The 15,083-nt window shown below is 38.0% G+C and overlaps 1 protein-coding gene across 1 annotated transcript in view; it reads right to left on the bottom strand.

The window, feature by feature from the left end:
• Nucleotides 1–15,083, bottom strand: part of SLC30A7 (solute carrier family 30 member 7) — a gene marked incomplete at both ends in the record, with an annotated part of 83,646 nt that overhangs the window by 33,507 nt on the left and 35,056 nt on the right. Inside the window, one exon of the mRNA XM_080691826.1 lies at nt 10,405–10,540. Coding sequence (XP_080547952.1) covers nt 10,405–10,540 — 136 coding nt within the window. The remainder of the gene's footprint in view (nt 1–10,404; nt 10,541–15,083) is intronic.

The following is a 15,083-nucleotide window of genomic DNA, read 5'->3' as shown; positions in this document are numbered from 1 at the left end:
GGCCAACGGCCAGCATCTGAGCCTGACAGGAGGCAAGGCTGATACTGGGGCTTCCGAAGCTGGGATCGGAGTCTGCCGAGGGGTTAGGCTGGTGCTGGGGCCAGCGAGGCCGGAATCGGACCCTCCGTGAGGCTAGACTGGTGCTGGGGCCTCCGAGGCCGGGATCGGAGCCTGCCGAGGGGTTAGGCCGGTGCCGGGGCCAATGGCTGGCAATGGAGCCTGACAGGAGGCAAGGCCGCTACTGAGGCCTCCGAGACCGGGATCGGAGCCAGCTGAGGGGTGAGGCTGGTATCAGGGCCAGCGAGACCAGAATCGGGGCCTCCCATGAGGCAAGGCCGCTGCTTGAGCCAGCAAGGTCTGGATCAGTCCACCAGGTAGCCAGGCCACTACTGGGGCCGTCAAGAGTGGGATCAGTACTTGTAACGCGTCATGCACAGAGAAATATCGCAGAAAATAAAAATCAGATGCTTCCCCTAATCAGCAAAAACTAGGAGGAAAAGGGCAACAGGAAGAGGTCGAGCTATAGAAAGGGCCCTACAGTAAAGCAACTAAGGTGACCAATCAGAGGGTATGGAATAGGGGAGGATGGAGCCTCTTTAAAACGCAGGAGGTACATAAACAAATGTATCAAAGTTATTCACCAAACAAGCATGGGATGGAGGGAGGGGGAGGGAATGAGGTGGGGGCTGGATGAGGGCTAAATGGATGATGTGTGCTTGTATATCCTCTCAAGTCTTGTATTCCAATGTGACATATGATTACAATGCACCAATTAAAAAAATAAAAAATTTTAAAAAAATTTAAAAATTTTAAAAAAGAAAATGGCTGTGAGACTAGTCACTATAAATGTTCTCACTAAAATGGCTTCATATATTATTTAAAAATATAATTACTAGGCAATAATGTTCCAATATGTTCAATTTTATAATATGCATAGAAATATAAGAAGCAAGTTAAAACTCTGACAAACTGTTTACCATTATCTTAGTTCCCAAAAGTATAGTTCATAAATTTAACCACTTGAAAGACAAACCACAGCGGAAATTGTTAGGGAACACCCAAAAACATTTTTGAAAAAAATAATCCTATATGACTACTCTTTGAAGATCTGACAGCTTTCTACATGTTAAAAAAAATGCTTATATTTTACTTAATATAGGCCACAAATAATTAGGAATCCATACGATTTATCAAAATAAGTATCTTGTTCAATCAGTATCTATGTGCATAAACAACGGTGATCACTTATGATTTAGCATGTCAAATTTATAATTTTGTTTTCATTAATGCATATTCTTTATATTTCATGCCTCTATGACCATTATTTGTCATTTCTAAAAATTGTGCAGTCTGCTTTTAAAAATGGTATTTTTTCAATATGATAAAGAAATAAGTATATTATTTAAAAACCTTTTTGGTTAGAAAGCTTTTTCTTTGTATATTCAAATGGTTACAGTAAAATCGTACAAAGTACCACAAGATATAACTGGTGAATCGCTTTCAGAAAATCAATTTTAAAAAAAATCCAACAAGGTTTCAGAAATATCACACTAGCAACAAAGCCACTCTCTATGTCTGGTTTACATTTTTATTTTACTCATGCACAGGTTCCACCTTTTATTCATATGAGTAAAAAAATCAAACTACAGATTTATGTAAATAGTATCATTTTAAAATTAGAGCATGATTCAAAGCCAAAACTAATTGCTCAGATTCTGTATTTGAGATTATGAATTCATTTTCAATTCCAACTCATTTTAATAATGGAAGAAAAGAAGCAAAACCATTTTTGAAATCTCTTATCGGAGATGTCTTTTCAGAAAATAAAAAATTATATTGTTACACTTGATCTTCTATCTCCTATTGCTTAACAGGGAAACAAAATGCATCACAATACAAAGCAACTTTACCTAGAAATTTTTATCACCTTTCTTCTGTGTAAGAAAACTTTATTTATTTATTTATTTTGATACTGAGGATTGAACCCAAAGACATTCTACTCCAAGCTATACTCCCAGCCCTATTCTATTTTTATTTTGAAATGGAGTCTCCCTAGGTTGATGAGAGTCTCACTGCTTGCTGAGGCTATCCTTGAACCTGCAATCCTCTTGTGTCAGCCTCCAAGTACTGGGATTACAAGCGTGAGCTGCCATGCCAGCTGAGAGAAAACTTTTTTCTCTAGAAATCACTTTCACTGTGGGAGTGAAAATGAAACGTCAGGCAGCCTCGAAGGGAAATACACAGATTTCCATGGCATGTTTTCAAGTGAGCAATATCACACTCAGAGAATATATAAAAATGTCATCATTTTGCTTTCAAAGGTAGAGAAAATCACTTTTTGTACTCTACTTTGTTGAGTTCTTTAATAGTTTTCATGCCTTTTTTTTTTTTTTTTTTTTGATGGTACTGGGGGTGGAACCCAGAGGCTTTCTACCTCCAGGCTATACTCCCAGACCCATTTTATATTTTATTTGGAAACAGGGTCTCACTAAGTTGCTGAGAGCCTCACTAAGTAGCTGAGGCTGGTTTCGAACCTGTGCGATCCTCCTGTCTCAGCCTCCCAAGCGCGGGGATTAAAACGTGAGCCACCACGCCTGGCTGTTTTCATGCATTTCTTAAAGTTCATTTTGGCTACTCAGACAAATTCTTAACCAATTTGATAAACATCGCAGGGTAATCTTTCTATAAATATTTCATTATCTTGTGAACAGTCAACTAAATTAAGTTTGTATTTTTTGTTTGTTTGTTTTTGTTCTTGTTTTTTTTTGTTTTTGTTTTTTTTTGCGGTACTGGGGATGGAACCCAGGGGCAGTCTACCTTTGAGCTACACCCCCCAGCCCTATTTTTTACTCTTTATTTTGAAACAGGGTCTAATTGAGTTGCAAAGGGCCTCACTAAGTAGCTGAGCCTGTCCATGAACCTGTGACCCTCCTGTCCCAACCTCCCAAATGCTGGGATTACAAGTGTGCACCACAAACACAAAACCCGGCAAGTTTGTGTTCTTAACAGAAAAATATAGCTGAGGTTTATTTTGTACTTTGGAGCTATTTTATTTTTTTAATTTTTAATTTCTTTTGTGGAACTGGGGATTGAACCCAGGGGTATTCTATCTTCAAGTTATACTCAGCCATATTTTGTTTTTATTTTGAAACAGGGTCTTGCTAGATTAATGAGAGTCTCACTATTGGCTGAGGCTATCCTTGAACCTGCAATCCTCCTGTCTCAGCCTCCCAAGTCCTGGGATTACAAGCATCACTGGCTTTGGACCTACTTTAAAAAAAATACATTTAAAAAACTTAAGCTTTTAAAGCATGAGTCAGAAATATTGGTTTATCTTAAGGAAATAAGAAAATATGCATAATTTAAAAAATACTGCAGGGTGTGAGAGGCTGACACAGGAGGATCACAGGTTTGAAGTCAGCCTCAGCAACTCAGTGAGGCTCTCAGCAACTTAGTGAGACTGTTCAAAATAAAACTCATCAAAGTAAATCACTAACCCAAACCTGAGAAGAAGGGACAGGGAAAAAATGGGGTGAGAATTGGGAAAATTCTAAATGAGTGATGTATACAGGTATGCCTCTACCATCTTGTTCTAAATTAAGATTGCACCAATAAAAAAATAATAAATTTTAAAAAGTAAAAAAGTATTTTAAAAAGTCATAAAATAGGGCTGGGAGTGTAGCTCAAAGGTAGAATGCCTGTTGGTTTAATTCTCGGCAAAACACACACACACACACACACACACACACACTTTACTACCTACTAAAACATTCTGAGTGGCCGGGTGTGGTGGCACAAGCTTGTAATCCCAGCACTTGGGAGGCTGAGACAGGAGGACCGCACAGGTCCGAAGCCAGCCTCAGCAACTTAGTGACACCCTGTTTCCAAATAAAATATAAAATAGATTTGGGAGTATAGCCCAGAGGTAGAAAAACCCCTGGGTCTACCCCCAGTACCACACACACACACACACACACACAAAAAAAAATGAGTGTACAGTTCAGATTCATCTGAATCCTGTGAATGTTCTGATGGAGACCAAACTGAACAATTAATGATTATATTTGAAGCTCAATAATTTTTAAAACTATGCCTTTATATAATTGTAAAAAAATAATGTCAGGACTATTTATATGAAGTAGACTGCTTTTCTCATACCCGGGCTTGATTCCCAGCAAAACAAACCAATCATTAAAAAAAAGAACAAAAGAAATCATGTCACCAGTGGTTATGTGTCCTCTGAGCATTATGATCCTGATAGGTTTACTTTTTATACTTTATAATGTTTTCCAAAGTTTCCATAATTATGTTACTTTTATAATTTGGAAAAGCTAAAATAATCTTACTAAAGTATAATTTGATTTAAATAATACAAAAACAAAATAAAAAATATCTTAAGGAGGCTCAGAGTAAAAAAGAAAAAAAAATCTAATAGCAAATCCACACAAATAGTAGTCTGGGTCACTTCACTGGAAGAACCATGGCTAAATTTTCCTCATATTTTTCTATATTTTACCAATATTCTTTATCAGCCTGAATTTCTATAATTAAAAATATCTTTAAATGTTATAAATTAAGTCCTCTGCCTTTTTCCTTCTATGCAGAGAAAATTGTACGTAAAGACTGGCTATAACCTGAGGGTACTATTTCCCTCGAGCATTGTTAAGTGCTATTTTTCTCTCCTACATCCTGAGTACTACTGGAACGTATGATCAGAGAGATGTCCTACTTGCTTATTTCTACTACTTTCAGATCAAAGTTCCTCCCACATCCTCCCACCCCCAGCACAGTTCCTTCAGGTCCACACCCATCTAACTGTCCCACCCTCTAACCACCTTGTAACTAGCACTATCATTCTTGATCATTCCTCTACCATCTAAGAAGATTTTAACCAATGGGCTCATTATCTTTCTACCTCTACCCCTTCTTATCCCACCTCTGGCTTCAATAGGATAATCTTATCCTCCACTCTGATGGTTATACCGTGGGCCTTAAGACCTGGATTTTAAGCATTTCACAAAATGAATAATCCTGTCTATTTCTGGATCACTTACTTCCCTCAGTAGCTCCACTCTTTTTTGTTGTTGTTGTTGTGTGTGTGGGTCTGGGGATGGGACCCAGGGGCATTCGACCTCCGAGATACACCCCCTGCCCTATTTTTATTCTTAATTTTGAAACAGGGTCTCACTAAGTTATGGAGAGCCTCACTAGGTAGCTGAGGCTGTCCACAAACCGTGATCCTCTGGTCTCAGCCTCTCAAATGCTGGGATTACAAGCATGAGCCCGGCTTCCACTCTAACTTTTAAATCTTAATTTCCTGCCAACTTATTCCTTGCCCTGCCCCTTTTTCACCTAACAAAACTGCAAACCTGTTTAATCCAACACTATTCAACAGCTTTTATCATAGCTGAACGAGGCTGGAGAAGTACATGCAAGGGTGCTAGTTGTTTTCACTTTAAATTCATGACCACAAACCTCAAACTGGGTCCTCAGTGCTACCAGGCAATCACACTGCTCTCTCTATAGCAAAAGACTTTGAAAAGAGTTGACTGTGGTTGCTATTTCAGTTTCTTACTCTCCCTTTCTCTCAAAGCTGCACTGATCAGGCCTTCCTCCTCGCCACTCTTCTGAGTGTATGGCCTAAATTACCAATTAATCCCAGGAGTATTCAGCAGGGTTGATTATCCCTTCCCTTTGAAACACTTTCTACATGTGGCATCTAAAATAACGTGCATTCCAGTCCTCCCTCCACCCCCCAGAACCAAACTCTTCTTTGCTGCCCGTTCCTCACCTCCCCCAGACCTCAGGGCCTCTCTCCTCCTGCTCTGAGCGAACACAGCCAATCTCATGGCTTTGAAAACCATGTGTAAGCAGATGACACCCACATTCCTATTTTCCACCTCAACCTGTTCCCTGAAGTCTAGAAATAGATCCGCCGCTCTGCTTTCATTGTGCTCCATCTACACTGCCCCACTCACTGTTCCTTAAACATGCCAGGCACGCTCCGGCCTCAGTGTGCTCAGAAGGAAGGCCCCCACCAGGAATGTTCTTCCTCTGAACACTCCATGTCCCTCCACCTCTCAGTTCTCTGCTCCAATGTCATTTTATGCAACAGACTTCTCAGGCCCATTAAAACAGCCTCTCCTTACCCTGCTTCACAGCACTTGTCACCAATTGCAACTACATTATCTGTCTGCATGTTCATTTGCTTTATACTATCTCCCCCTTTAAAATGTAAGCTCCATGATGGTGTATTTGCCTATGTTGTTGATTGCCTGGCACCGGGTGGGCGCCACAGCATTTGATGAATAATTTTAAATACATTAAGTTATCTGTTATATTGGAAGGTAGGATTATGAAGCATTTTAATAGCTATGCCATACATTTCAGCAATAATTTTTTTTTACAATCCTCATGTATTTGTTTTTCAGATTAAAAAATAAATAAATATATTAAAGCTTAAAGGTAATGAAAAGGAAGCTACAATAATGAAAAGAAATCCAATTTTAGGACCTGAAACTGTATGTGTGTATACTTATATATTTACATATGCACATATGTAATATCTATGCATACTACAAAAACTTTTATATAGAGATTAGTAGGACCCAGACAAAGATGACAAATAGGTTTCACTGTGGAAGCCAAGTATAGTTGGCTGGTTGTGGCAGCTAAAAGCATCACACTGAAAGAGATCCTGAAGTTAAATTGGTTTCAGCAGGAAGAAGTGCTATATTGAGAGGTATTTTCAAGGAAAACAGGAGGAGTGGGAATGATGCCACCCCATGACTTTATGTTCAGTTACTGTTACCAAGAATTCCATATTTGTACACTTACTACCTACTTGTAATCTCCATTTAAATGTCTAATGTGATCTTAAACTTACAACAACCAAATCAGAACTTCTGAAAAAGGAGCCACATTCAAAACACTAACAAACAGAAGCACTATTCAGTCAGTCTTCTTTCTTTCAGTAATGACACCTTTATTCACCCAATTACTCAGGTGAAAACTCTAGGCATTACCCCTGACTCCCTGTTCACTCAACTGGACCCATATATTCATATCCATGAGTAAATCTTGTCAGCTCTACCTCAAAAACACTGTCTAATTCTATCCACGTCTCTCCATTTCCTAGATCAGTAAGTAGCTTAGTCCAAGCTACCATGGCCTCTTACCTGGTCCACTGCAATCTTTTTCTAGCTGGTCTGCCTGTTTGTATTTGTGATCCCACTAATTCCATTAATGACCCCTTAGTAGGAATGATTTTTAAAATAAAAATCAAATATTACCACTCCTTAGTGATTTCCCCCTTGTACTTAAAATCCAAACTCCTAACCATGCAGAGGATCCCCCGGCCTATTTTTCTAACTTTTCTCATCTCTTACGCACTATGCTTTGGCCATACTGGCCTCCTTTCAGTACCAACATTGTTTTTGTGATGAGGCTTTTTTATATTTAAAAGGTTCTTCCTCTGACAAGCTCACTTGTAACATTCAGATCTCAACCCATAGGCCCTTCAGAAACCTTCCCTTATCATTCAACTTAAAGTGCCAACTCAGTCACCATAACATTATGCTACCTTAAATCTCTGCACAACAAAAATAGCTATTTGATACTTCAGTGATTCATATAGTAATTTGTCTCTTTCCTTCATTATAATGTAATATCAAAACAGTAGAGATTTTGTCTTTTTCACTACTTGCCGAAAGGGGCTACATAATAAGTATTTGTTGAACATGACTTGTGCTATATATATTTGTTGTTGTTACTGAAGATTGAACCCAGGGACATTCTACATCTGACCTGCACCCCAGCCCTTTTGTTTTGTTTTGTTTTGAAACAGGGTCTCACTAAGTTACTCAGAGTCTTACTAAATTACTAAGATTGGCCTCAAGCCTATAATCTTTCTGTGTCAGCCTCCCAAATACTGGGATTACAGCTACCACCAGGCCCGGCTTGTGCAGTTTTAAAAAAAAAAAAATGTGTGTTACATTTTAGTAAAAAAAAAAAAAAGCTTTTCTCTGTGTATTTATTTATATTTGCAAATTGAGAACAAAATTAAGTCAGGATTCCCTATTGAGAGTTAAAGAAAATAATTTCCGACATGTTATAAAAACATAAAATTATTTCATTCAAATTCCAAGCATGCCAACTTTTTCACCGGGCAGAATTAGATGCTTAGATGTTCCCTTTAAAACAATGGAAAACCAGTTTATCGCCACAGAGCTTGAAAGACAAGAAAATAGATTATCTGTATTAGTAACTAAACGTCATGAAATGGTACAGTGCTAGAAGGTGCTAGTGAGATCTACTACACCAAGCAGAAGGTAGACGATCAGGAAAAGTTTCCTGAATAGGCACCACTTGAAACTGAATCTGATCTGAAGGATATAAGTTTGGCCTGTGTCCTGGGGATGGGAGGAATGAAAAAGTGTATTCTGAATAGAGATAATATGATCAAAGCCTGGAATCCAGAACTCCAAGCATATCTAGGGAAATGAAAGTAATTTACTGTAGCTGGAGCACAAAGCATGAATTTACAAGTATTGAAGAGGGACTACAGAGGTAAATAGGGGCAAACGACATGGTGAAGCCCGGCTAAGGACCTTGGGCTTTATCTTGAGGGAAAGAGTCACTGAAGGATTTAAAGCAAGATAATTTTCACATGTTACATAATCTTCATTAAAGAAAAATCAGCCGGGCATGGTGGCGCACACTTGTAATCCCCGTACTTGGGAGGCAGAGACAGGAGGATCGTGCAGGTTCGAAACCAGCCTTGCTGGCTTAAGAGACCCTGTTTCCAAATAAAAAAATGTAATAATAGGTCTGGGAGTGTAGCCTGGAGGTAGAAGGGCTTCCAAGAACCCCAGTACCACCAAAAAAAAAAAAAAAAATCATTTTAGCCAGTATGAAGAGGTTAGAGACTGGAGACTATTGTAGTTTCCAAGCAAGATATAACCATAGCCATAATGAGGGCAGTGTTGGTCTGCAGACAAAGAAAAGTAAATATTAAAAGGCTATTCTAAGAAGTATTAGAGGCAACCAGCCTGGTGTAATCCCAATACCTGGGAGACTGAGACAGAAGGATCGCAGGTTCATGGCCAGCTTCAGCAACATAGCAAGGCCCTCTGCAACTTAGACCCTGCTTCAAAATAAAAAGTAAAACTGGGCTAGGGGTAGCTCACAAGTAGAATTCCCCTGGATTGAATCCCCAGTAACACACACACACACACACACACACACACACACACACACACACAGTGGAAGCACTCATAAAGAGGTATAGATTTAAGAGTTACCAAATTTATCAGGAGTTGGATTTTATAGAATACACAACATCTAAGCTGAACTTTCAAAGAAGTATAGTAAAATTACAAAGGATGAATAAAAAGCATTCCCTACTTTAGAAAGAATTGTATATAGCAGAGCTGCTTCCTTACATACGTAATTTGATGAAATTTAAAAACAATCTGCATGTTTAAAATATATGTCCTATATTTTTTAGGCAGAAACTTGAAAATGACCATTTGTGACTAATTTTAACATTATAATTTTATCACAATCTATTAAACCTACTCTAGTCAACTACAAGCTATAAAAAATCATACTCTCACCTCTAGTAGGCCTTTGTTATCATTATAAAAAAATTGCTCAGAGTAAAATCAAAGGAAAAAATAAGAAACACTCCAAGAGACATATGCAAATTTTAAATATATCTCAAGGATGAGAGAAACTTAGATAATAACTATACAACCTAATTCAGCAAACATTGATTAAGAATGTATACACCTATGACAAAAATACCTTCATATGTGTACTGACACTATGGTAAGGAATAAAAAAGATGAAGAGCAGCCGGGCGTGGTGGCACACGCTTGTAATCCCCGCGCTTGGGAGGCGGAGACAGGAGGATCGCGCAGGTTCAAAGCCAGCCACGCTGGCTTAGGAGACCCTGTTTCCAAAAATAAAATAGGTCTGGGAGTGTAGCCCGGAGGTAGAAGGGCTTCCAGGAACCCCAGTATCACCAAATAAATAAATAAATAAATAAGATGAAGAGCTAAGAGACAGATTCTTAAAAAGAGGTGGAAATGTAGCCCAGTGGTAAAATGCTTGCCTAGCATGTATGGGCCCCTGAGTTCAAACTCCAGACAAGAAATAAATGGGAAACAAACAAGCAACAACAACAACAACAACAACATATATATATAATATATATATATATATATATATATATATATATATATATATATATGAAAATGAAAAAAGAGAATTCACATAAAGATTTCTTGAAGACCAAAGGAAAGCTGACATAATAGCTTGTATTTTAGATCTATAATTTAAGTAGTATATTTATTGCTTATTTCTCATTTTAATATTTGAAAGTAATATCATAATACTTACCTTACAACTATGAGTATGGCTATAAGGATCGAACAGATAGGATCTGCTATCATCAAACCAAAATTCTGCATCATGATGGCAGAGGCTATTACACCAATGCTCCCAAGTGTATCTGCTAGAATGTGTAAAAATACACCTAGAGATAAAGCATAATAAAAATAAGTATCATATCTTCTGGTTAATTTTAAATACTTTTTAGAAGTTTTGTTCTGGTTTTTTTTTTTTTTTTTTTTTGGTGTTACTGGGGTTCCTGGAAGCCCTTTTACCTCCGGGCTATACTCCCAGACCTATTTTTACATTTTTTTTTAAATTTGGAAATAGGGTCTCCTAAGCCAGCGCTTGTAATCCCAGTACTTGGGAGGCTGAGACAGGAGGATCACAGGTTTGCAGCCAGCCTCATCTACTTAGTGAGGGCCTTGGAACTTATTGAGACCCCATTTCAAAATAAAGACTAAAAGTAGGGATGGGGGTGTAGCTCAGAGGTTGAATGCCCCCGAGTTCAAACCCCAGCACCACACACACACAAAAACTTAGAACTAGACTCAATTTTATGTGTAAAAACTAAATTTGAACGATCAACAAGCAAGTATATCCACTGTCTAATAACTATGTAATGGCACATTTATGAATTAGAGTACTCCTTTTCAAATCAAGAGGTTAAACCATCTGACTGGTAAATCAGTCTTGTTCTTAATGATAATACATAAATGAAGAGGAGCCGGGCATGGTTGTGTATAACTGTAATCTCAGTACTTGAAAGGCTGAGACAGGAGGATCGCAGGTTTGAGGTCAGCCTCAGCAAACTTAATGAGACTCTCAGTAACCTAGCAGATCCTGTTTCAAAACAAAAAATTGAGAAAGGGCTGGAGGTACAGCTTGGAGGGAGAATGCCCTTGGGTTCAATGCCCAGTATCACCAAAAAAAAATCATTCATATATACATATAAATGAAAAATAGAGAAATTGATTTTTTAAATTGTAAGCATTCAACGCTGGCTGGAAAGAGTACAAAAGTACATTAATAATTTGGGGAAAGAAACTGCATTAGGCTAAAAGAACTGGTCAAGAAAAGTTCATAATTATGAATACATGTGTACACACTGCCCTCTGCTGGTGATTAAAATTATTACCATGAGATTAAGATTTACTATGGAATTATCCTTATCCTGATATATTTATTAATACTACTAAAGGTTTCATAACCTAAACTAGCTACATACTATGCTCAAATTAATAAGCTAAAAGAACTGGTTCAGAAAAAACGTTAAAATAACGTATACACAGAGCCCTCTGCTGGTATAAAAATTTTATCATTTGGAACTAGAATTTCTTATGGACCCTAATTCTGCTTATCTTGATATGCTTCTCAATTATACTAAAGGTTCTTTTCTTTAAATTAGTTACACAGTATGCTCAAACTCAATGTGAAAAAAAGCAGGAACTTAATTTTTTTTTAATGAATGTAAAATACATGTTGAACTTTTAATAATACAAAATTGGTAGGACTCATACTGATATTCTTACTGCTCAAGAACTCAGATACCATGGGTGTGTTGGCACACGCTTGTGGCCCAGGTTTGAAGCCAGCAACACTGGCTTAAGAGACCCTGTTTCCAAATTAAAAGAAAAAGAAGTATAAAATAGGTCTGGGAGTGTAGCCTGGAGGTAGAAAGGCTTCCAGGAACCCCAGTACCACTAAAAAATTTTATTATTCCTGAATAAAAGGTAAAATATAATTATTTTTAGGTCTAGAAACAGATTTAACTTCAACTTGAAAAAGTTTCTAATAATTTAAAAACTGACCACTATTAAGTCCAATTAAATCTAATGTGTGCAAAGTAATTATATATTGTGGAATTTTACATCAAGCATTATACTAAATATAAAATCCTTCGCTACCTACATATATCTTTTCATTTGCATAGTTTTGAATTATTAGTCATTCTTCAGAAAGCTAATTCACTTCTTTCTTTTTTTCTTTCTCTCTTCCTGTATCTCTCTTTTTTTCTTTCTGTTCTACCTCTGAGCTCCACCCTGAGCCCTATTTTATTTTTTTGTGGTTCTGGGAATGGAACCCAGGGGCATTCTATCTCCGATCCATAACCCCAGCCCTCTTTTTTATTCTTTATTTTTTTGAAACAGGGTCTCACTGAGTTGCAAAGGGCCTAAATAGTAGCTGAGGCTGTCCGCAAACTGTGACCCTCCTGTCTCAGCCTCGCAAATGCTGGGATTACAAGCGTGCGCCACCACGCCCAGCTCCTATTTTATTTTGAAATAGAGACTCACTAAGTTACATGTACTATCCTTGAACCTGTGATTCTCCTGTCTCAGCCTGCCTACTACTAGGATTATAGGCATGAGCCTTAGCACCTGGCACCTTAAGAGACATTTTTCCATAAAAAATTTGGTCAGAGAAATAGAATATTGTTTCTCTAACATTATTTCAAATGGAAAATAATTAAATAGATTACTAAGTATAAAAACCACTTTGTTTTTATTTTGTGTGGTACTGAGGATTGAACCTCAGGGCATTCTACCGCTAAGCTACACATCCAGCCCTATTTTATTTTTTATTTTGAAACAGATCTTGATAGGTTGATGACAGTCTCTCTACTTGCTGTCCTCTACCTGTAATTCTCCTGTCTTAGCCTCCCAAGTACTGGGATTACAGGTATGTGCCATGACACCTGGCCTAAGAGCCACTTTAAGAGCCAGGCCTGGTGGCACATGCTTGTAACCCCAGTACTTGGGAGGCTGAGACAGAAGGATTGCAAGTTCGAGGACAGCCTCAGCACTTAAGTAGTGACTCTCATCAACCTAGTGAGACCTTGTTTCCAAAAAGAAATAAAATTGGGCTGGGTGTGTAGCTCAAAATAGAATGTATCTGTCTGGGTTCAATACCCAGTAAAACACACACACACACACACACACACACACACACACACACACACACACGGGAAAAAAAGGAACCACTTTATTTATGTATGTATGTATATATGTATGTATGTATGTATGTATGTATGTATGTATGTATGTTTGTTTGCGTGTCTGGGGATGTTACCCAGGGGCATTCAACCTCTGAGCTACACCCCCTGCCCTATTGTTTTTAATTTTTCATTTAATTTTATTTATTTATATTTTGGTAGCACTGGGGTTCCTGGAAACCCTTCTACCTCCAGGCTACACTCCCAGACCTATTTTATACATTTTTTATTTGGAAATAGGGTCTCTTAAGCCAGCGTAGCTGGCTTTGAACCTCTGCAATCCTCCTGTCTCCGCCTCCCAAGCGCGGGGATTACAAGCTTGCGCCACCATGTCCGGCTATTTATTCTTTATTTTGAAACAGGGTTTCACTAAGTTGCAGAGGGTCTCACTAAGTAGCTGAGGCTGTCTGCGAACCGTGATCCTCCGGTGTCAGCCTCCCAAATGCTGGGATTACAAGCGTGCGCCACCACACCTGGCCAAAAGAACCACTTTAACTTCCAAGTGGATTGAAGGTCCCTAAACAACAAATTTATATGCAGTACATGATTTTAAACCTTTGTTTTGTTTTTGTGGTACTGGGGCTTGAACCCAGGGGCATTCTACCTCCGAGCTACACCCCCAGCCCTATTTTTTATTCTTTAAGGCAGATCTCACTGAGTTGTGGAGGGCCTAAGTATGTGAGGTTGGCTTCAAACCTGTAATCCTCCTGTCTCAGTCTCCCAAAAACTGAGATTACAAGTATGCACCAGCATGCCTAGCTGAACCCAAAGGTGTTCTATCTACAACCTCAATCCCAACCCTATTTTGTTTTTTATTTTGAAACAGGGTCTCACTAAGTTAGTGAGGTTGGCCTTGAACCTGTGATCCTCCTGTTTCAGCCTCTCAAGTACTGGGATTGTACACATGAACCACCATGCCAGGCTCTTAATACTCTTTAGTCAGTGTTCTGAAAAATTCAGAAATAAAAAACAGTCTTAGACACTAAAAGGAAAAAGACAAGAATGATTTATCCTTGATTTTTCATAGTTTGGAAAGTCTCCACCCACATGTTATTTGTTAACCTGAAAACTGGTTTTATTAGCAAGTGCCATTAACATCTTACTTTACAGAAGGAATAAATATCACTGAAGAAAGACATTTAAACAGTATGTTTAACTTATATAAAGTTCAAACCTTGGAAGACTTGGTAGGATACTCATAATCTAACTCCCTCAAAATTTAGTAGCCAGGAATCCAAATCAAGATTAACAAATAATTGAAAATTTCAGATAACTCAGTTTTTCACATGTGAGCACCTACATGGTAGTTTTTGCAAGAACATTTGAAGCAGACATTTATTTCTTTCCTTTAGCTATCTACTAGCCTGCTTCACGTACACTAAATTGATATTCAGAAAATATAAACTTATTTCTATAATAACTTGTATAAAAGATAAAAGTTAGAAGGCCAGATCTAACTTCCTTCCTCTCACTTGCAATGATTTTCAAAACTATTTCTTGAAAAGTAAATTCTTGATATGAAAGGTAAACTTATAGCAAATAGTATAGCTGTAATAAAAATGCATAATTACTAGCTAATTCCACAAAGTCTACTTTAAAATAATTCTATATACTTTGTACATATAAAATTTGAGACTGAAAGGCATATATATGCCTTCTTTTTTTTGGTGGTACTGGGGTTCCTGGAAGCCCTTCT

Source organism: Muscardinus avellanarius, assembly GCF_963383645.1.
Source record: "Muscardinus avellanarius genome assembly, chromosome: 3".
Taxonomy (NCBI): domain Eukaryota; kingdom Metazoa; phylum Chordata; class Mammalia; order Rodentia; family Gliridae; genus Muscardinus; species Muscardinus avellanarius.
The sequence above is the reverse complement of the archived record's forward strand: the minus strand, read 5'-3'. Positions and strand labels throughout refer to the sequence as shown.